General features: G+C 38.6%; 1 protein-coding gene across 1 annotated transcript in view; it reads left to right on the plus strand.

Moving 5' to 3' along the window:
- The window catches only part of CDKAL1 (CDKAL1 threonylcarbamoyladenosine tRNA methylthiotransferase), a 705,645-nt gene that overhangs the window by 577,404 nt on the left and 104,388 nt on the right, over positions 1-23,853 (plus strand). Inside the window, exon 13 of the mRNA XM_007973575.3 lies at positions 3,598-3,660. Within this exon, the coding sequence (XP_007971766.3) occupies positions 3,598-3,660 (63 nt within the window). The remainder of the gene's footprint in view (positions 1-3,597; positions 3,661-23,853) is intronic.

The following is a 23,853-nucleotide window of genomic DNA, read 5'->3' on the forward strand; positions in this document are numbered from 1 at the left end:
GATTTGTGGCTGCATTTCAATAAAACTTTTTTTAAAAAATAAAAACAGGGAGCGGGTCGGATTGGCTACGGGTGCATAGTTGCCAACCCCTGTTCTGGATTCCAGAAGATACTCCACTGTTGTGTGACTGATCTCAGAGGAAGAATAGCAGTGGTTTTCAGTTAACTGGGTGGATGCCTATAACCTTCAATATGCCAAGACTTCACAGTATTTGTATATAATAAACTTGTTGTCAGAAAAGGCATTGTTTCTTTACTGGGTCTTTGAGGCTAATATGCGTAGTGTTATTTAGTTATCCTCCATTTATTTCCCAAAATTGAGGTACTTAGGATAAAAAGCATGTATAAGTGTTAACCAACAAAATAAAATCAAAACCTACATTAGGTCACACAAAACAACTTCTGAATATTCCTTTTCCACCTGCCAATGCAAGCTGGTCACTCAGCCATTTCTGATAAGCCTCAGTTCTTGGGGCACCTCCTAAGTTTAATACTGATATGCTACCTATTTCATTTTATCTAGCATAATTTCTTTTCTGAAAATATTTTCCCCAGTGTTTTATATCAAGTCTCTTAACAAAGTAAGTGTTAGTCTCCATCATTTTTCTTCTGATTGAAGTATAAGCCAAGAACTGTTTCACCGAATAAGTGGGTATATGCGAAGAAAAGAAAACATTTTAAGCTAATGAAATTTTGATGGGCAAATGACCTGTTCAAAGCAGATTCCAAGGCTCACAGAACTAACATTTCATTAGCCACAGGAACTGTTTCCAATCATCTTACTGATATATTTTTGCTCTCCAGGGAAAAGGAGTGTTAAATTCCTTTAGAATTTGGTGGTCAGAAGCACTGCTCAGAGGTGGAGAGAGGAGGCAGGAATTTTGACTGAGCTGCAGGAGAGATGACTTTTCAGTGGGTGTCAGATGGTAGCAACAAGGCCAGGTGATTTGAAGGACTGCCACTGGAATTGTGACTTCAAAGACAGCTCTGAAATAGGGAAACTGATCTACAAGGAAACTCATACTATGAGTATGCACAAATGATTTTATTTACAAGGTGCTTATTAATATCGGGTCCAACTGCTTAACTAAGGAGATGCAGAAGATTATGTAGAGCTAGGCAGGGGTCTGCGGCACTGGGGAGGTATGATAGCTGTGTCCCTGAGGACACTAGAGGAGGTAGAAGATACTTCCCTAGAACACAGGATAGCAGTCAAGGATTCATTCACAAGTGATGACAGAAGCAGTCTCCTGGCAGTTGGAATAACATCAGAGTAGAAACAGAAGCAAGACAGGGGCAGTGTTAAGGACAAAGAGACCACCTGTGTGACAGAATTTCAAGATGTGGTTGTGGGCTAACCTATGACGGACAAGAAATAAATTCTGTTATTGCCAGCTAGAAAAATGTTCAATATCTGTTCTAAAAACATTGATTGCCTCTGTAAATTTAGAAACATTCTAACCTTTAAATGGAAGAGAGAAATTCTTAAGAATTACCAACTTAAGCTGAGATCCCTTCTCTCATTCACTGTTGCTGAGGGGGACAAATTGGTGCAATGTTTGTGGGGAAGAGGCAATTTGACTTTACCTGTTATGGTAATACATGTGTGTATTGTCTGATCCTGAAACTGGGCTTCCATAATTTATTATTTTTAAATACACTCAGGCTGGCAAAGATGTTTGTGCAAAGATTATGATTATATTAAAAAACTGAAATGAATTACAGAAAAGTTTGCATTTGTAAAGTTTCTGGATGTCAAAAACTTTGAAAAACTCCCTTTAGAGAATTGCTGATCTGTATGTACAACCAAGGAAGTTTTGCCAGGACAAATTGTGTAGTGGAAAAAGTAAATTTCAGAACAATGTATAGTCTTCCTTCCGTAACTGCAAGTTCCACATCTGTGGATTCAACAAACAGGGCATCAAAAATATTTAGAAAAATTAAAAACAACAGCCAGGCTTGGTGTCTCGCGCCTGTGATCCCAGGTAGGAGGCTGAGGCAAAAGGAGCCCTTGAGCCCAGGAGCTCAAGGCTGCAGTGAGCGATGATCGTACCGCTGTACTGCAGCCTGGGCCACAGCGTGAGATCCTGTCTCTAAATAATAACAATAATAAGAGTACAATTTAAAATAATACTCATAAAATACAGTGTAACAACTATTTACATAGTATTTACATTGTATGAGATATTCTAAGCAATCTAGAGATGACTTAAAGCGTACGAGAGGATGTGTATAGGTTATATGCAAATTCTGCACTATTTGACATAAGGGACTTGAGCATCAGTGGATTTTGGTATCTACGGGGAGTACTAAGGGATAGCTGTACATAGAATCATCTCTTTTCTTTGAAAGCAGTGGTAATCTGTGTGTGTGTGTGCGCACGCATGTGTGTGTATGCATAGAAGATTCAGACCCGTACACAAATTGCTCATGGTGGTTATGGGGCAGGGATCACAGTGGATGAGGAAAAAGCCACTTTTATATTAACTAACTGGCTGTAGTAAGAGAACTTCATACTTCTTGCTTGCCACAGACGCACCCAGGAGCAGGGGATGGAGAGGGGACTCATGTAATGCCTGGGTTCAGCTTAAGAAGAGCACGTCATTAGAAGTGAAAAGAGCCTTCTCTTTTTTGGGGGTGTGGGGGATGGAGTCTCCCTCTGTCACCCAGGCTGGAGTGCCGTGATACAATATTGGCTCTCTGCAACCTCTGCCTCCCAAGTTCAAGTGATTCTCCTGCCTCAGCCTCCTGAGTAATTTGGATTACAGGCGTCCACCACCACACCTGGCTAATTTTTTTGGTAATTTTAGTAGAGACTGGGTTTCTCCATGTTAGCCAGGCTGATCTCGAACTCCTGGCCTCAAGTGATCCACCCGCCTCGGCCTCCCAAAGTGCTAGGATTACAAGCATGAGCCACCATGCTTGGCCAAAAGAACCTTCTCTTCATAACTAATCTATGAGGCTTATGTGTCATCATTACAGATATTGAGTTATATGCCTGTATAACTCATACATTCATTTATTCATTAACTTAGCCAATATTTATTGAGTACCTGCTGTGTGTAAAACACCATGCAGGGTACCTACGCTATATAGCAGTGACACAATAAAGGTATCCTCACAGCTGCAAGCTCAAGCAGACAGACCCAAGCCGTAACCAGGAAGCCTGAAGGAGGCGTATCGTTTAAATGAATGAATGTCTGTGCCCAATTCTGAGTAACAGCAGTTGGTATTACAATGAAAATAGAAGCGCCTGTGTATTAAATTTTCTTTCTTTTTCAGTTTTTTCTTCATTTTAGTCTTAGATATGTATTTTGTGTATTTTCAAATACAGTTTTTGATGATGATTAGTGTTTTAGTTATGAAATCTTCTAGGAAGAGGTCACTTGGCTGTTCTGTGACAATGACCCACATAACCGTAAAGTGACTTTGGTTTTTAATTGCATCCCTGTGTCTCCTCAGCCTCCACAAAAGAGGAATCTCTAAAAAAAATAAATAATATCTTTATATATGTAGATAGAGATATATACACACGTATATTTTTTATCTGCTGTCAACTGAATTGTTTGTATGTTGTTTTTGTTTTTTCTTTTCACAGAAAAAGCAAAGGACAAAAGATCTTTCTTGGGTATTTCATTCTTACAGTCCGTATAATCACAAGGTAAGAGAAGCATGTTAATAGCACATTAAGTATTGAAGTCTTCCCGAATGTATAGTACAATTTTCACCAAGATACGGTGATTATGAAATACACTTGCCAATTACATTTATATTTCAATTTAAATTTTTTAGCTCTTTATCCCCTTTAAAGAAAACAGAAATGTTGTATTTCTGAACTATAATAATTATATTTTATTCACATTGAAATCTAGTTATATATTGGTACTGAAATCCCAAAGACAGTGAAAAGATACATTTTGGGGTATATTTTGTTTGGTTAGTTTTTGTGTTTTCTTTCCGAACGCTGTACTGGAGGAACTTAGGTTTTGGATTGGTAAAGATAATTGAAATGCTGACTGCAAAACTTGATTCTTCATTGCTCCTGATAGAAAGTTATTTTTCTAAATAAAAATCCTAATAAAAATTAGTACCTAGCATTATATCTGAAATATCTACTGCCTAGAGCTTTGCTACACAGAAAATGACCAAATAACATAACGACCCCCATGTACCCCTCCCACAGCTTCACAGATTCATAGTCAGTCTTGTTTCATTTATACCCTACATTCTCCATCCCTCATATTTGAAGAATTCCTAGACATCTTTTTACTTGTAAGTATTTTACAATATATTTGTAAAAGATAAGGACTCTTTTAAAAAGAAAAAATATGTAGCCATTTTTAAGAAAATGCTTAACACCACATCTTCATGGGGAAATAGATTACAAGGTTTCTGAGACTTGCGCAAAACTTCTAAACCATGTAAGATTCCAGTAAATCTGTTAATTCGAGGTGATTTCAGAAGCAAACAAAAAATGTGCACAGTTGAAATGCTAATATAAACTTAAATCTTTATCTATGAATTTACAGGGAGACATGTGGTAGGGATTTTTTAACTAGCCAAAATAAGTAGTGTGAAAACTACTTTCCTCGGTTGAAAATACAGAGATGTCTGGATTCAGGAGGGAAAAATTGTGCCAGTTCATAGAAGTTGAAAGAATTTGAAACACTAGCTTCTAGTGTTTCTATAGTGACCAATTGACTTAAGCACCAAAAACTTGTAAAAGAGATGTTTATGCTTCATGTGACCATGGTGATATGTAATACTAAAAATTATCTCATTCCAAGTTACATTTTTCAAGCTAAATCAATCACATTGCAGAATGCAGCAATTTGTTTGAAAGAGAGAGATTGAGAGAGCCAATAGTGTCTGACAATGCACACAGAAGGAGCAGGCTGATAAGTAATACAACAGCAAAAGGAATGCGATTGGCCAGATTTCTGAAGGTAACATTGCATTTTTTTTTTTTTTTAGATGAAGCCACTTAATGAACATAAGTGCAGCAGTGGCTAAAGTTAACATTTAACAACAACAAAAAAAAAGGCAATGGCAAATCACAGGTTTTGCCTGGCTTGTCTAGATTTCGCCCACTTCTAACATTTTTAAATTCGCAGTTAAGGGAAATTCCATTCTTTTATTAGAACTCTTAATGGAACCTAGCCATTTGCAGCTTCTACCAGCTTCCTCTTCATATCCTTTGTGGCATTGTATCAAAGTCACCTCAGATTATTTTGGCTTCCCTTCATTCCTCTACAACTTAGTCATCAGGCAGTGAGGAATTGAATCTAAATTCTTGATGGAGTTCCTTTTGATCTTTAAGATTGGTAATAAATTATTGTAAATAGCTAGACTGCTTGATGAGTGCCTTTTGAAGCTCCTAAGTTTTGGCCTATTGGCATTCTGTTTTATTCTGGATGTACAGTAGTGAAGGAAAATGGAAAAGTTTTATTCCAGGCAGCTCCTGGCCCCCTTAGTAGCCTCTACCTACTCTTCTAAGCTCCATCCAGGCAAATCTAACCATGTTACTTTTAATCTTGTCTCTCATTGGTTGGAATGTCCACAAAGACTAGACCCATAGGGATAAAGTAACATGCACTATTTTCCCAATCTGAGAATGTTGCTATTTTTCCTCCCATAAATTAATAGAGGGTTGTGTTCAAACTTATTTTGTCATTTTAATTACCCACTTATATTCAAGCAAATTGGTTTTCTAGGAAGATAGGTTTTAGTGTAAAATGTTTTACAAGATGTGGTTAAAGTTGGTTTAGACATCTCATGCTCAGTGAGATTTCTGTAGTGATCTTTATGAAAATATATACATATATTGTCAGTGGAAGCTTTTATGAAATACAACATCAGTTGTCTGGGATTTGCTTTAATGCAGGCTGGTGCATTGGCTTATGCCGGTAATCCCAGCACTCTGGGAGTCTGAAGCTGAAAGATCGCTTAAGCCCAGAAATTTGAGACCAGCCTGAGCAACATTGTGAAACTCTGTCTCTATTAAAAAAAAAAAAATTAAAAATTAGCCAGGCATGATGTTGCACACCTGTAGTCCTAGCCACCGGGGTAGGTTTAGGCAGGAGAATCACTTGAGCCCTGGATTTCAAGTTACAGTGAGCTATGACTGCACCACTTTACTCCAGCCTGGGCAACAGAGCAAGACCCCATCTCTAAAAGAATATATATATATATATTTTAATAATTTTGAAGAGCAGAGTGGATAGGGTACAATAAAATAAGATTGGCCACGTATTGGTGATTATCAAAACTAAATGATGTTGGGGGGTGTTCATTATTTTATTCTGCATTTTTCTATATGATTGAAATGTTCCATAATAAAAAGATCCAGAAAGTAAAATAAACTATGGTCTGCTCCTGGGAGTGAATGTTGTGATAGTTTGTCTCTCTAGCTATATTCATTTTAATGTTCATTTTCCCCTTGACATAAGTTTATGCCAAAAAAAGGATAGTCAGCATTTTAGTGGATTCATCATGCTGAGTAAACTCAGAAATGCAACTCCTATTCCAAAGTTGGCATAATTTCCTGGGGTTTCATCCCAAATTACAGTGGGTCACTGAAATGATAGCCTTGCCTACTAGAAACTGTTAAAACAGTTGTAATTACAAAGGGTAGTTAGTGCAACCATTTTGTTCTCAGTGAGTCAGTTATATTTGCTTTTCTTTCCTGCCCCCAACCAAGATTGCTCCTGCCTGACCCCAGACACAGGAAAGTCACCAGGTTAAACAAACGTGTTGTTTGAGTGAGCCCAGGTGCATTTCTTAATCATACCCCAAAGCCATTGTTTAGGTTGTAAATGGTGAGTTGGTTTTCTCTTAAATGCTGTTGCAAAAAGCAAATAAAGCTCAGAGCAAAATGTGTACCCAGAATAAGGCTTAGAAAATACTTTATTTCTTGCACTAAGAAATATTACCTGAGACTAGAAGAATTTCATTTTTGTTTGTTGTCTCTGGTTCCATGTCCATTTCTTAAGTCGTTTTCAGGAATTCTTATAATAAATAAAGACTCATACAAAAGGGCTTGACAAAAGTTAATTCCCATTTATCTGTCCTTCTAAAAGAGAACATTAGTAAAGGTAATCCAAACTAGCGGATAATCTGGTTATATTTTATGCATTATGTTATTTCCTTTGTCATTTTAATAAGCAGGTAATAAACATAACTTGTATTACAGTTTCTGAAAACACACCATACTAAGTACCAAGGGGGGTCACAGGGCCACAGAGCTTCCAGGTCACAAAAAGTCCAACCTGGAGTTGATTTTTTTTTCTTTTGATGAATCACAGGTATGTTAGAGTAGGCTATAATTAGAACACTTTTTTTAAAACCATGCAAATTAGCATGGGCTATGTGACCTTGGCCTGAAGAAGACATTTCTCTGCACATAAAAAAAATGTCTTCCTGTTTCTTTCTCTCTTTTTTGTTAGACTTTATCAGAATTATGTGTTTAGGGGGAAATCTAGGTTTATTAGCCAAACACACGTTTATAATCTGCTAATGTGAAAAGTTATTCTAAAAAATTGAAATGCTTAGAAGGAAAATGTTCTTATTTACATCTACAGTGGTTTTTAACATCTACAAAGTTAGTTTCTAAACACAGTTAATCTGCATGAATTAATGCGTACTCCACCACTAAAAGTGAGTCTTTAACAGGTAGTCACTATTTTTCTGTATTTTGTGAAGTGGGCTTCTTGTTTTCTTTTAGTGGCTTGTTACATTAACAGTTTTTCTGCATATACATATCAGTGGACACACTCGAGAAGAAGCATTGTTATCTAGCTCCTGTGTTGGTGAAGTGGGCTTTTCTTTTTTTTTTTTTTTTTTTGATAACTCTCATTATTTAATTACTTTTCTACATATGTATGCATGTATCAGCTGAACTAGAAGCAAATTCATATGTCATTAAATATGTATGTGTTTATGCACTTGATAAGTTAGCCTATGAGCAGAAAGAAAACTAACATTAGCACTTTTCTCCTCCAGAGCCTCTTTTGTGCAGCAATCTCACCTTTTTAAAACAGCTCAGAACCTCTACAAAAGCCTATCTGGGCCCAGATTGTTAAAATTATTGTGTAATTCTCCTCACCCACCTCATTACTTCTTCAGTCCCTCATCCACAAACAGTTCAATCTTTTTTTAAAACAAATCAGTTCAAACTGATGCCTGGTTTCCCAAAACACAGTCAACACTAATAGCAGGTAAAGTGAGGGTGGTTATTGCTTCAAGAATTCAGAGCTCTAGTAAGAAGTGACAGGATCCTAAATGAGAGCAAGGACAGGCCATAAAAACCGTAAGTCATTAACAGAGGAACTCCAAAAGTACAGCTGCCCAAGACCACTTAATTTAGACCCAGATACCCCTATATATTTCAGTAGTCTTAGGGTAAACTAATTGGGATCAGTTTACATTTAGAAACAGATGTTTTGTTTAAAAATAGAATTTTTGGAAACATTGGTATTTTAGGAATAACTTTTACTTACCTTGAAAAGTCTCAGGAATGGCTGCTTCTTAATGAGGTAGGGTAAATGAAGTATTACTACAGAGAGTGGTTGAATAAAAGAAATAATAGGCTAAACATAGTGGCTCATGCCTATAATCTCAGCACTTTAGGAGGCCGAGGCAGTAGGACCACTTGAGGCCAGGAGTTTGAGACCAGTCTGGGCAATAGCAAGACCCCATCTCCACAAAAAGTGTGTGTGTTTTTTTTTTTTTGGTTTTGTTTTGTTTTGTTCTGTTTTGTTTTGTTTTAGATGGAGTTTCACTCTTGTCATCCAGGCTACAGTGTGGTGGCATGATATCAGCTCACTGCAACCTCTGCTTCCTGGGGTCAAGCAATTCTCCTGCCTCAGCCTACCTGGCTAACTTTTTGTATTTTTAGTAGAGATGGGATTTCACCATGTTAGCCAGGCTGGTCTCGAACTCCTGACCTCAGGTGATCCACCCGCTTCGGCCTCCCAAAGCACTGGGATTACAGGCATGAGGCACTGTGCCAGGCCAAAAAATGTTTTAAAAAGAAAATTAGCCACGTGTGGTAGTGTGTGCCTGTAGTCCCAGGTACTTGGGAGGCTGAGACAGGAGGATCTCTTGAGCCCAGGCAGTACAGACTGCAGTGAACCATGATTGCACCACTGCACTCCAGCGTGGGCAACAGAGCAAGAGCCCATATATAAAAGAAAAAGAAAAAAAAAAAAAGCAGGGAAAGAGTGGTTGAGTAAGTGTTGATGGCTGAGCAAGGGACAAAAAAAAAAGTGTTTGAGATAAAAGATGAGGAAAGTAGAATCATTATCACCCCAAATTATTTACTTAAATAATTAGATGCTATAAAATATTAGTCTTTGAGATTTTTATTATATTTTTATCTTAAAGAAAGACTGGGTATAGTGGCTCATCCCTGTAATCCCAGTACTTTGGGGGGCTGTGGTGGGAGATTCATTTGAACCTAGGAGTTTGAGACCAGCCTGGATAACATAAGGAGACACCTGTCTCTACAACAATTTAAAAATTAGCCAGGTGTGGTGGCATGTGCCTGTATTTCCAGCTACTCAGGAGGCTGAAGTGAGAGGATCAGATGGCTTGAGCCCAGGATTTCAAGACTGCAGTGAGCTGTGATCGCACCGCTGCACTCCAGCCTCAATGACAGAGCAAGACATTGTCTCTAAAAAAGAAAAAAGAAAAGATAAAAGACTGCTCTGGGCATAACTTGAGTGGGATAATTTTAAGTAGAGTATCAGTGCAATGAATTTTTAATGGTAGTATTAAATATATAAAAAATATTGACATATATTTCAATAATCACACTTCCTATGACTACCTTAAGAACTGTTGTTAATTCATATCTGCTAGTGTACAGGGAATTCACATCTACTAGAGTACAGTAAACTATTATATAATAAAAATGTAAAATATTTTCTACAGCTTTGGGCAGAGGCATATAGCAAAAATTTATATCAGAAGCCTTGGGTTATACTACCATCCCTTCTTCCCTGAAAGACTAGGAGTCTCTGTGGCATCAAGCTTCTTAAATGTGTAAAAGGGACAGTTTCATTTCAGATGTCACTTATTGATTTACATTTCTCTGTTAATCAGATTTATCTAGTGATTTAAGATTACAGTCACTTCACCCAGCTCTTTTAGTTTGAAGAATAATGGCCATTTGACTCAATCCTGAGAGCCACGGTATTGTCAAGCCTTCATTATCTCCTGTGCTTTGAATAACATAATGTAGCAACAGAGTGCTTTGAGTTGTTTTTCTAGAGAGAGAGATGTGGGTTTGGATTATTGCCTGCTGGCCCTGTTGAGCTTTGAGCTATCTGCTGTCTGGAAATAGCAAATTCAGTTTTTAATGGATCCGGCACTCTATGATAGCCAGGTTTTCATGGCACATGCAGATAAAGAAACAAGTTATTGATTTGGCATGTTTATGCCATGCTTAAAACAGTTCTCTGCAGCAGATTGTCCAAAGCCATTTGTGCACTTAACTCTATTTCTCATCTTTGGCAAAAACAAAAAAGTGTTTAAAAAGTAATTTTAGGGATGTTGTTAAATATCAGGAACAATTGAATAAATGTCTGGTTGATGAGATTCCCTATTGTTTATTGATACGTGTACTTATACGAAAACCATGCTCAGGGTATGCCCTTGAAACACAGGGAAGTCAGTACCTCAATAAGTGTTAAATCCATTTCCTCATCCTCACTCTAAAGCCAAATGAATGACCCAGCCTTGAAATACAGACATACTGGAGCGCTCTTTAGGTGTAAAATCTGTGCTTTTGTTTATTAAAGTATCTTCCCTCTCAAGCTGACCATAGAGTTGTTGCCAAAGATGCAGACATAGCTGAGCTGTTTCCTGCTTCAGCAGAGGGTAATCCTAGCCCTTCCGTGCATCCTCATCAATGCCAACCTAATCTGAAGGCATTTTTCTCATTTTTAACCCTCATCAGCTTGTGATTTGAGTAGCAGATTATGTTTAACAATTATACCTATAAATTTTTAGCGTAATTTTGATATCACACCTGTATATGTTTCCCATTGCCTTTTTAACTTGGCATTATTCTAACAATTAAGCATTATTTTTTACATATGAGTTTAATTTGTTTTCTTACTGTAATTGCAGAGATGGGTAGAATGGAGGTATTTACAAATGGCAGGAATTTGGTGCTCTTAAGATGATATATCCAGAGACCCATCGATGCCAGAATTTTGCTCAGCTGGTGACCCTGAGGATTGACAAAAAGATTGAAATCTGAGTAGACTTTTATTATGATGATTAATTTGTAATAAAGCAACCATTTAAAGCACACCATGTAACCAGCAGTATTCTCAAAGCTTTACCTATGCATATAACTCATTTATCTTTATACCAACACTCTAAGGTGAATATGCTGGTAAATTACAGAGCAGTCTAGCTCTGGAGTCCGTGCTTATCACTTCTAGGCTTCAAGTAGCTGAAAATCGTGTCAAATGCTCTAATGAACAATGGATTGACAATCACAACTTAAGCTCAAGGTCAAAGTGAGCCTTCCTCCACTGCCTTTCTTTCCCTTATCCCAAAGCTAAACCTAAGTAGGTAAACTATCTAGAAATAAAGGTGTGGCTGGGCATGGTGTTGCAAGCCTGTAGTCCCTGCTACTAGGTAGGCTGAGGCGGGAGGATCTCTTGAGCCCAGGAGTTCAAGACTGTAATGCTCAATGATCGTGCCTGTGAATAGCCAGTGCAGTGCAGCCGGGGAAACATAGAAAGATCCTATCTCTCTCTCTAAAAAAAAAAAATAATAAGAAAAAGAAATGAAAAAACAGAAATAGAGGTGTGAGAAGGAATAAGGAGAGACAGAAGATAGACCTAGACAGGAGGAAAGCGTTGAGGACTCCATTAAATGATTGCCCAGTAAAGTAGACAATAAAGCAGTCAAGTTTATCCTAAAAATGCCACCCACCCTCACCTCCACTCTTCCCCAGCCTGATTAATTCAGCATCAGCATTGGGGCAAAGGAAACATGATTTAAGCCGGGCCTTAGGGCTCATACCACACAAGGACTAGCAGGTGGCTGGTAGGCCCTGTTGGGCACTGGGTTTCTAATAGAATCCTGTCCAGCTTGCTTTTCTCCCTGACACCCCTCCCATGCGGGGTGGAGTTGAGGCAGTTTGGCAGCACAGTGGTCCCAGCCAAATGATTGAAGCTTTTTAGGACCAACACTACAAGGGATCTTCCAAGCCAGAGAAATAGGCTTAGCCAGAGGCTAAAAACCTAAAACATAGAAAAATGGAAAAGAAAATCAGCTAAAGTGATGATACATGGAGATGGGAAAATGGCAGCAGGGCAAGAGAGAAGAGACAGGATGCCATCCTGTTCAGTTGATCTGGACACTAGCCAGCATTTGTGACTGCCTTTTATGGACGGGCGGGGTCACAGTACAGAGATTGGAAAATTTCCCAGGTCATCATTTAAGAATACCCTAGAAGCATATTCTCTCCCCTGCACCTCCCTATCCAAGAACTCCCAGGAATATCAGTAATAGGGAAAAGGCAACATTTCATGATGAAATCCTTGGCTAACATTCAGTATAAAAGTATTAATGAATTCATCAATAGGTCTACATAGATATGGCAGTTACCGTATTTTCAGATTGTTTACCATACCTAAAAGTATCTGAGTTTCAACTGTCATTGGTTATATACTTCCTCTATGAAATTCACTAACATAAGGAAGAAACTAGCAAAGGGACAAAGAGGAACGTCACTGTGCCAAGAGCCAGAGTACTTCCCATCCATCCCGGGGCTGCTCACCTCCTGTTCTGCCACCAGTTGCCCTGGGTGTGTCCTTGGTTATCAGTCTTTGCACCCAGTTAAGATGTATCCCCATTCTCTTTCTCTCTTGACGATGTCAGGGTCTTGATACATACCCTGCCCCATCAACTCTTTCTGTTTTTTTCCTGTATCTCCCCACCAGTGTGCGCTTACTAACCTTTCTCATCCCCATCCAGAGGACAAACTTGGCTAGCACACCATCTACTTGATATATAAGACCTGTTACATGCCAGAGTTAGCAAATAAAAACAAAGGACACCCTCTTAAATTCAAATTTCAGTAAATTGTGTGTGTTTGTTTTTTTTTTAGAATATGCCATGCAATGTGTGGGACATATTTATACTAAAAATTCATTCATTGCAGAGCGCAGTTGGCTCTCGTCTATAATCCCAGGACTTTGGGAGGCCAAGGTGGGCAAATCTGTTGAACCCAGAAGTTTGAGACCACCTTGGGCAACATGGCAAAATCCCATCTCTACCAAAAAAAAAGCTACAAAATCAGCTGGGTGTGGTGGTAGGCGCCTGTAGCTCCTTGGGAGGCTAAGGTGGGAGGATGGCTTAACCCCAGGAGCTGGTGGTGGTAGTGAGCTGCGACTACACCACTGCACTCCAGCCTGGGCAACAGAGAGAGACCGCTGTCTCAAAAAAATTTATTCATTATTTATCTGAAATTTATATGCAGCTGTGTGCCCTATTTTTAGCTGGAAACCCTAGTTGCATGAGCATTATACATTCCACTTGGGCAAACTGAGGCTCGAAAGACAAACAGCACCCACAACAGAATGAAACACAAAATGATGGCAAAACTTCCCCTTCGTTTACTACAAAGGACCTGAGGAAGTTTTTTCCTATTCCTAATCCTATCCTTGTATATAATGCACCTGGTCTCCCCATCAAAGGCTAACACATGTGTCAGATACAGTTTTTCAAACTTTTATTAGTTCATTTAGGAAGAAAAAGGTTTCATTTGACTTTGGTTCTCTCAAATATGTTGACAAAGTTTTAACCTGGGGAACCTGTTTGGAAAATTGTTCAGAAGGCACAATGAAAAACTAAATGTAAAAGTGTCCATACTATATTTTCCAGGAAGAAGAATTTTCCAATTTCTCCCTACCCCCAGGAGGTACACTTTGTTTCTCTGTGACACATTTTATCATAAAATGTAATTAATAACTTATTTGTAGCTGAAGTTATTTATGTTGAGACGTACTGAGAAACATTAATGCTGCTGAGGCTTCAAACAAGGAACACAGGCATCCACTAGAGAAGTGAGGAGGCTATTACTGCTTTTTCCTCCTTTTGCTTCGCTGCTCATGTTTGAAGACTGTCGAGGGTCCTGTGATTGGTAGTTTGGGCTGATGCTGTTTGCCGACTGGGCTCCCCAGGCCTGCCTTTGTCTTCCTCAGCAATATTTTTAACAGCAGCTGAAAGGCCACTCTCAGATGATTACCAGCCTTCAACACAGATTCAGGGTTGCGCAAAACCATTTCCAGATTTCTGTTTACAAAGAATAGTGAGATGAAAGTATTTCCATGGGCCAATAATTTATTCTCACTGGGGTTTTCGTGTAAGATTAAGAAGACATGATTACAGTTAGCATTTATTGCACTTTTAAACGTATGCATTAACACTCTTGAAATTGGGAAACTAGAGAATTTTAGCATCTGGAAAGAAAGTAAGTCAACCAGCTTCTCCTAATGATTGTTAATATTTTCCATTATTCAACACTCTGCCTTTGGGTGCCTTTAAGAACTCCAGGGGCATTTTAAATGCACATGTGTCAAATAAAAATAAAGGAATTTTAAAGACTCAACTTTGTTTGAATTTAGCTATCGTTATGTGGTAGACACATGGGTAAGAAAGGAGACTATTCCACTTTTAATTACATTAAAGTGTAACAACAATCCAGCTACAATGCTTAAAACAGAAATCTCTAATTCATTTAGGCTTTGCAGGTGGCGGTGGGGGGGGTGTCTTTTTAACGCTACTTATTTATATCTTTATTATTTACTTTTTATTTCTTATGGACACTTTCATTTCTAACTTAAAAGTTTCACTGGATGTAGCTGATGTTTTTAGGATTTGCCTCGCTCCCTCTCCCACTCCTCCCGACCATCTTCCCCTCCTCTGCTCCTTTCCTCTTCTCCCTTCCTCTTTCTTCCTGTTGAGAACTCCATTTCCCTGGTTTACTTTGTGTTAGAAAGTATGAATCAATGAAATTTGCTAATACTTGCCTTAGAGGGTTGTCATAAGGATTCAGTGGAAAGCATCTAGAATAGCATCTAGCACACAGTAAGTGCTCAATAAATGACTATGATTCCTATAGTAAAATTATACTTTCTAGAATATCAACTCTGCCACTAGTACTCATCACATGGTATATGTTCAATAAATAACTGGTTATTTTAATGTGAAGTTATAATTATTAGAACTTAAGTAGGGATTTTGTCTATTTTGTTCACCGTTTCCTCAACACCCAAAGCAGTTCTTGACATGTAGGAAGTGCTCTGTAAATATCTGTCGATTGGAGGAATTAATATGTTTTCTCTTCTGAAACGTCAGCAGAGTGTGTGTAGAAATCTTCATTCTTCGTGACGGTTACAGTGGCCATGGGTTTTGTTGCTTTCAGTTTCTCCTTCCGTATTTGTTGATGATTTTCTTATACCATTCTTTATACTTACATTTTCTTAGTATCCCACCTACTTTTGCATTTCCCCACATAATTTCTTAGGGGTTCTTGCTTTTTTTCCCTCTGTTGTGAGCTTGGGCCTTCAACATGGTGCATTTGGGTACTTCTTTCTCTTCTATTGGAGACAGTTGTGTGAAAACTCAATACTAGGTTCAATCCTAGGTTTATCCATTCTCCCTGGTAAGAGTCTTACACTATAGAACTGGGAAGGCCCTTAGAGCTCATGGAGTCCCACTGCCCTCCTCCATCCCTCCTCTGCTGTTCAGGGAAGAAAGGCTTTTTTGTCCTGTTGATTTAATACTCATCCTTCAAGACCCAGTTTAATTTCACCTTCTTTGCCTCTTTTCTGATACATACAGAGGATTGCTCTCACCTCTTGCTACCACTCTGATTTGTATATACCTTTATTATTTGACTTTGTGAGCTCATAGAATTCAGTTCCATTTAACAAACATTTGAGGTTTTTCTTGGGAGGCAGGCAGAATAACTAGAGTAAGATGCTTACAATCCATTGGGGCGGGGGCCCCATCTCCCCACTGCCAGGGGAAGACCTTGAATTATGGACTGGAATTGAATGTGTTATATGTATGAAGTGTATTTTACTATTCTTTGAAGCTGGGTACTATAACTATACAAGGCACTTACCCATCATCCCACAGCAAATACGGGGCTAAAATCCAGTCTTTTAATTCCCAGTTTTGTGCTCTGTCTTTGCAAAAATTAATACAGTTGGAATGTCCCAGTACTAATAACCACAGCTGTGGGAGAATGACCTAAGTAAGCTTACTCTTGGTTTTAATTATAAATTAAGTAATGCATGCACTTAATACCCTATTCGAAGAAATTCTCCCTTTGTAACCTTATCTGAGAGACCCCCGTTTTCTTCTCCAGAGGCAGCCACTGTTGCTGGTTTGTATATATGCTTCTAGAGTTATTTTATGCATACACAAATACATACCTTCATGTAAATGTCAGTATGTGTTTTTATATAGATGCATGCTTTTTAAAAATTTAAATATTAACATACTAGAAAGTCTTCTGTTTCTTTTTTCAGTTTACAGTGTATCTTGGAGATAATTTCAAACAGTACACAAAGAGCTGCTTCATTCTTTGTTTAAAAAAAGCTGTATATATTATATACCAGTTATTCACCATATTTATTTAACTAGACTCTTACTGGTGGATCTTTGAGTGGCATCTGATGTTTTTGATCTTACAGTGCTGTGCAGTGTATAATCTTACAAACATGTCATTTCATCCATGTATAACTGTTACCTGTAGGATAAATTCCTAGAAGTGAATATCTAGATATTAGGTGTGTACATATTAAATCATGATAGATATTGGCCGAGACCCACTCAGCAAGATGTTCCAGTGTACGCGCCCATCAACAAGGTAAGAGAGCGCTTGTTTCCCCACACCTCCACTATACACCATGTCAACTAACTTTTAAAATCTTTCCCTACTAGGAAAACAAAGATAACTTCTTGTAGTTTTAATTTGTATTTCTCTCATGAATGGTGTCACTCGGTTATTAGAAATAGCCACAAAAACAGAGTGATTTAGTCTTTGATTTTAAACTTTTAAAATCCACATTTCAAAATTTCTGACTCTTCCACATGCAAGCTAGATGATGTTGGCAAGATACTTAAGTTCTCTTTGCCTTGGTTTTCTCCTCCGTAAAATGAGAATACTTCATTCCATAGACTAAGCCATTATTAAGTCTTACTAATTGTAAGACTCGCCATTAATTTTACATAACACTAAGAAAAAAATGCCCGTTACAACAGTGTCTTAAATTGAGAAATGCTAAAATATAAAATAATGTGCATCTTAGAATCAATGAAATTTGCTAATACTTGCCTTAGAAGGTCGTCATAGGGATTAAATGGAAAGCGCACACAGTAAGTACTCAATAAATGACTATTCTTGCAGTAAAGTTATAGTTTCTAGAATGTCAGCTCTACCACTAGTACTCACCACATGGTATATGTTCAATAAATAACTGATTATTTTAATGTGAAATTATAGTTATTAGAATGTAAGTAGGAATTTTGTCTATTTTGTGCAATGTTGTTTTTTTCTCCAACGCCAAAGCAGTTCTTGACATGTGGGAGGTGCTCTGTGAATATCTGTTGATTGAAAGAATTAATATGTTTCCTCTTCTAAAACTTCAACAGAGTGTGTGTAGAGATCTTCATTCTTCCTAACAGCTGCAGTGGTCGTGGGTTTTGGGGTTATGTGGTCTTTACCTCTGCCACCCTGTCCCCCATACACATCAAAACCCCTAGACCTTATCACAAACCACCTGATTTTATTTTAAAAATAACTAAGCCCTGTGGAACTCAGTGTAAACATTTAAAAACTTTTATTAATAAAACCAAAAACTTTGAATTGAAAGAGTTCTTCAGAATATTGTTGATATTTTATCCAAACAAGAGTCAAAATGTTTTTACATAATCTGTACAGGATCCTAATAAGAATTTGGCAAGATTTGTGGAAGTCCTACATTTTAGAATTTGCATTTTTAAAATATATTGCACTGTCTGTACAAATCATGTGGTCTTGGACTATTGTTATTCAGTATATATTTCCGCTACAGAAAGTATAAAGAAATAAAGCCTTCTTTTTGAAGTACCATATTTTATTTTGTTTCTTAATGGAATATGAGCTCATAGGAGTTTTTTCCTTTATCTCAGCTATAAGAGTATGGGCTTTAAGAAAGTCTTTATTACTTCATAGAGTCTATATCCTTTTTGCTTTTCTCTTTGAATTTCAGACTTTTCTCACATTAGACTATTTGGTTTTATAGACTTTGGTTAGTTTGGTCGTAGATAGCTGAATATTTCCATATTGCATAAATCTCTCTGTTTTCAACCTTTGAGAATGTAGGATGTAATACTGATTTGTTTCTGTATTTTGTTTATTTATTCATTTAGAGAGAAGATCATACACTGTTGTCCAGGCTAGAGTACAGTGCCACAATGATATAGCTCACTGCAGCCTCAGACTCCTGGGTTTAAGCAGTCCCCCCACATCAGCCTTCCTAGTAGCTGGGATACAGGCACACACTACCATCCCCAGTTAGGTTTTTTTTGTTTTTTTGTTTGTTGGTTGGTTGGTTGGTAGGAGGAGGGTCTTAGTATGTTGCCGAGGCTGGTCTCGAACTACTGGCCTTGAGTGATCTTCCCACCTTGACCCTTCAAAATTAAAAGGATTACAGGCATGAGCCACCTCTCCCGGCTGTATTTAATTGCTTTAAAAAGAGGAGATACGAAATACATTATGTGTTTTTATGAATATTTGTATGTGTATGTATGTGTGTGTGTATAGATAGATGTGCATGCTGTGTAAAATATGAACTCTGGCTGGTTTCAAGACTAGCTGGGATGACTTAATTCTCCACAGATAGCCCAGGTTTTCTGGCTAATATTATTTTCCTCACCTTATAAATGTCTTTAAAACTCTGAACGGTGGCTGGGCACAGCGTTGGCATACCTGTAATCCCAGCACTTTGAGAGGCTGAGGCAGGTGGATCACTTGAGGCCAGGAGTTGGAGACCAGCTTGGCCAACATGGTAAAACCCCATCTCTACAAAAAATAGAAAAATTAGCCAGGTGTGGTGGTGCACGCCTGTAGTCCCAGCTACTCAGGAAGCTAAGGTAGAAGGATCACTTGAGCCTGGGAGGCGGAGTTTACAGTGAGCCAAGAATGCAACACTGCACTTCAGCCTGGGCAACAGAGCGAAACTCCATCCCAAAACAATAAAAAAAAAACAAAAAACAAAAAAAAAAACGGAAAACTCTGAAGGGCTTTGAGTGTACTCCAAATTAAGTGTGGATATTGGTACCTCAAGTTTAGCTGATAGGGCTTGAGTCAGAGTCTTGTTAAAAACTCAGCCTGTCTTTTACAGTACAACCTGGTCCTGCTCTGAGGCCCTGTGTCCAGGAACTGAACCTGTTCTTGCATGAGCATCTCCACGTGGGTGAAGTTCACTCCCACATGTTATAACAAGTCCACTTTTATCACAGACCTGTTTTTGATGTATTTATATGATTTTACAGTCACTAACCTTTCACTTACTTGAAAAAGATAAGGTCCAAACCTGAAAGTTTGCTCTGAAAATTTGAGGCAAACCTATTATCTCCTGAAATACTATCACAGTCTGCACTAGGGCTTAGAACAACAGATTTAAATTGCTACCCAGCTATCACTAAATTAGTGCCCCGAAGGTCAGTAGCTGCGAATGCTGCGAACACTTCCCACACTTCCCGTCTTACGAATACCTTTCAAGGACTGATTAGTGATTCAGCTTTCTCTTTTTGTACTTGGTAGCTTTAAACATTCACTAGTTCTCACTTCAGTTGTAACATGCACATGTTCTCATTTTAAACAAAGCCAAATGGGTTTTAAATCCATAATCATTTTCAAATCAAGTATTCATGATAAATTTTGAATATGTAATAGATATGTACTTAAAACTTCACTCAAGAATTGCAAAATACTTATCTAAACATAGGTGTGTGCGTATGTTTTGTAATTTTCAGGGAATAGGTTGATAATGGAATAGTGCTTGTTAACATATGTCTCTATCAGGGTTTCTTCTGGCCTCTCTGGCTTCCTCCTTCACATTTCTTTTCATGTGTGTCTCTCTGATGTTGCTGCTGCCCATTCACAATAGTGGTCTGTTCCTTGGTAGGCCATGGCTGCTCAGATGCATCCCAGACATACATGCAACAGACTCGGGGCATTTCATTTTGAATGGTAGCCCCACTATATCCAGGACTGAATTCATCACTGTATTTATTACCTTGATGAGTATTACATCTCTCCAGCTACTGAGCCAAAACCAGAATGTCATCCTAGACTCTTCCCACTCCCTTTACCCACTACTTTTGATTGCTGTCATTTTCCCAGATCTACACCTGTAATTTTATCTAGATTTGACCTCTTTCTCTTTGTGGCAATGGCAATGGCCACAAAGAGAATGAGGTCAAATCTAGATAAATTATAGGTTCACTTGGTGGCAGTTTTCTCCTGAATTTCCTCATCTCTCCCAAACTAATTTTCCTATTTCCATTCTCACTGACTTCTCCCAAAACCCAATCCATTCTCTCACTGCTTTGATGGGGATACTTATAAAATGCCATCCTGACTGTTGATCCCCTGTGTAAAATTCTTTTGTAGCCCTCAGTCAGTTGCAGGATACAGCCCCAGCATGATCCATAAGGCCCTTCCTGGCTAGTAGCTCCTTACCTTTTAGCTCATTTTCCATGCTTTCCCCAGTACGCTACACTCTCTCTGGTTTCGGTTTCTACGCATAAGTTGTTTTTTGTTTCTAGAAGCCACTGTTACTTCATTCATCTGTTTCATCTTTCCCAATATGATATAGTTTGGCTGTGTCCCCATCCAAAATCCCATCTTGAATTGTAATCCAATAATCCCCACATGTCAAGGGAGAAGTCAGGTGGAGGTGATTGAATCATGGGGGCAATTTCCCCCATCCTGTTCTCATGATAGTGAGTTCTCATGAGATCTGATGGTTTTATAAGTGTTTGGTAGTTCCTCCTGCATTCATTCTCCTTCCTAGCGGCATGTGAAGAAGGTGCCTTCTTCTTCTTGCTTCTTCCCCTTTGTCTTCTGCCATGATTGTAAGTTCCCTGAGGCCTCCCCAGCCATAAGGAGCTGTGAGTCAATTAAACTTCTTTCCTTGGCCAGGCACAGTGGCTCACGCCTGTAATCCCAGCACTTTGGGAGGCCGAGGCGGGCGGATCCCCTGTGGTCGGGAGTTTGAGACCAGCCTGACCAACATGGAGAAACCCTGTCTCTACTAATAATACAAAATTATCCAGGCATGGTGGTGCTTGCCTGTAATCCCAGCTACTCGGGAGGCTGAGGCAGGAGAATCGCTTGAACCCGGGGGGCAGAGGTTGCAGTGAGCCAAGATTGCACCATTGCACTCCAGGCTGGGCAACAAGAGCGAAACTCCATCTCAAAAAAAGCACAAAAAACAAACAAAAAAAACCCTCTTTCCTTTATAAATTACCCAGCCTCGGGCAGTTCTTTATTGCAGTGTAAGAATAGACTAATACACCATTAGAAATCAGAACCGGTGCTTCCTTCTAGGAGCTCTCCTGCCTTCCTCTACTCTCAGCTCCTTTGGGGAGTTAGGTGTCCCTTTCATGTGCTCCCACAATCTCTGTGCTTCCCCGACCTCATTGTGTGTCTCCCCTAGATAACTGAAGTTTTTGAGGGCAGGGCTTGTGTTAACTAAAGTCTATATGCAGCTCTGGAGGGACTAGTACAGTGGCTGACACATAACAGATGTTCAATAAAAGTTCATTTAGAGAAAGAGCATGATGTTTTTCAAGGTCAGAGTTTCTCATACACACAGGAAATTAAAAAGCATGTGTGGACAGCAGTGTTTCCACACTATTTCCATATTTCATATTTAAAATCAATCTTTCTATTCCCAATTATGTTACATTTAAGTGAAATTAAGGGGAATGATTTACTAGCAGTCTGTTCTTTCCTCTGTAGTTATATAAAGAGAGTAAAGCTCCTTATAATGGAGCAATTCTCCCTCCATTCCAGAGATTCTCAAACTTGATGGCACATTAGAATCAGCAGGGGTGCTTTAAGATATACTGTGCTTGGGTCCTACACATATACACAATGTGTGTGTTGTGTTGCTTCCAAATGTTCTAGAGAATAAGTTATGCTCATTGCCTTTGTTATCATTACCCATTCCCATCTCAGCTGAGCAGTCAACCTTGCTCCTTTTATGCATCTGCAGTCAGCTCATTTTCCCGCTTCTGGCTCTTCTGTAAACTTCGCCACTTGCCTAAGTCCTCTTCCCTTTCCTTGGCTTGTACTGCAGCTCCCGCCCCTCATGAATCAGTTTCTATTTGTACTGATCAAATCGCAGACATGAGCTTGCCATTTTGAATTTCTAGTTTTACCTATATTTTGCTTAATCTGATAACCTGACACTTCCCTAAGGATATTAAGTAGCTTATTAGATATTTTATTTAGGACTATGTTATGAAGAACCCAACTCATGCTGGTTTCAACAAAGAGACCATTTATATTTATAATTTATTGGCTTCCTTAATTGAACTGTCAAGGTAGTTTTTGCATTAAGCAAGGCTTGATTCAGGACTCAAATGGTATCACCAGCCGCCCTTTCTTGGCAGTCTTTGATATATTGACTATTTTCAGGCTAACCTCCTTAGAGGTAGCAAAGTGGCTGCCCCAGCTCCACACCACACTCTTCGTACTTTCAAATACGAAGAAGAGAGATGGCATCTTTCCTGGAATAGCCAACCAAAGTTTCATCAAACCTGGTCGATTTGGATTATGTACATTTCTCAGAATTGGGCCAGGATGTTAATGTGTTGATTGACTTAAGTCAATCAAGATTTTTACCCCAGGAGCTAAAGGTGCAACTAACCCAAGCATTGACTGAGATGTGAAGGATGAAGCAGTGGCAAATTCCCCTAGGAGTAAAGAATGAATATAGGAAGGGCAAATAGCAAATATTCACTGTATTTTATCTGTCAAAAATATTATCTGTCAAAAAGTGTTCCATCAACATTTGAGTAGTACATATTTAATTCAAAATGTCATACATGTCGATATAGAAGAATTGTTTGATTGAACCATGTTGGACCATGTTGAATTTCTAGTTAAGTGAATGCCAGAAAAAGGTATAATATGTTTTATTTTTATAAACAATGTAAGAAGGCCAGGCACAGTGGCTCACGCCTGTAATCCCAATTTGGGAGGCCGAGGTCAGCAGATCATTTGAGGTCAGGAGTTCAAGACCAGCCTGGCCAACGTGTTGAAACCCTGTCTCTACTAAAAATACAAAAATTAGCTGGGTTTGGTGGTGGGTGCCTGTAATCTCAGCTACTTGGGAGGCTGAGACGGGAGAATTGCTTGAACCCGGAAGGTGGAGGTTGCAGTGAGCCTAGATTGTACCACTTACTCCAGGCTGAGCGATAGAGTAAGAATCCATCTCAGGAAAAAAAGGAAGGGAGGGAAGGAGGGAGGAAAGAACTTGTGTCATTGAATTTATGAATTTAAGCTTTTTTGCAAATATTAAAACTTACTTTACTAAATATTAGAATGGTACAGTAGAGTCTGAAGACTGACTTCAAATTGATGCTTTGCCATTTAACTACCTGGACGACCCCGAATAAGTTATTTGTTTTCTTTGATCACTGGTTTTGTTTTCTGCTAGATGCAGATGTAACTAATACATCTCAAAGTTTGTGAGTATCAAATGAGATAATGTGTTAAAGCATAAACAGATGGTCCCTGACTTACAATGGTCCAACT

Source organism: Chlorocebus sabaeus, chromosome 17 (assembly GCF_047675955.1).
Source record: "Chlorocebus sabaeus isolate Y175 chromosome 17, mChlSab1.0.hap1, whole genome shotgun sequence".
Classification (NCBI taxonomy): Eukaryota; Metazoa; Chordata; class Mammalia; order Primates; family Cercopithecidae; genus Chlorocebus; species Chlorocebus sabaeus.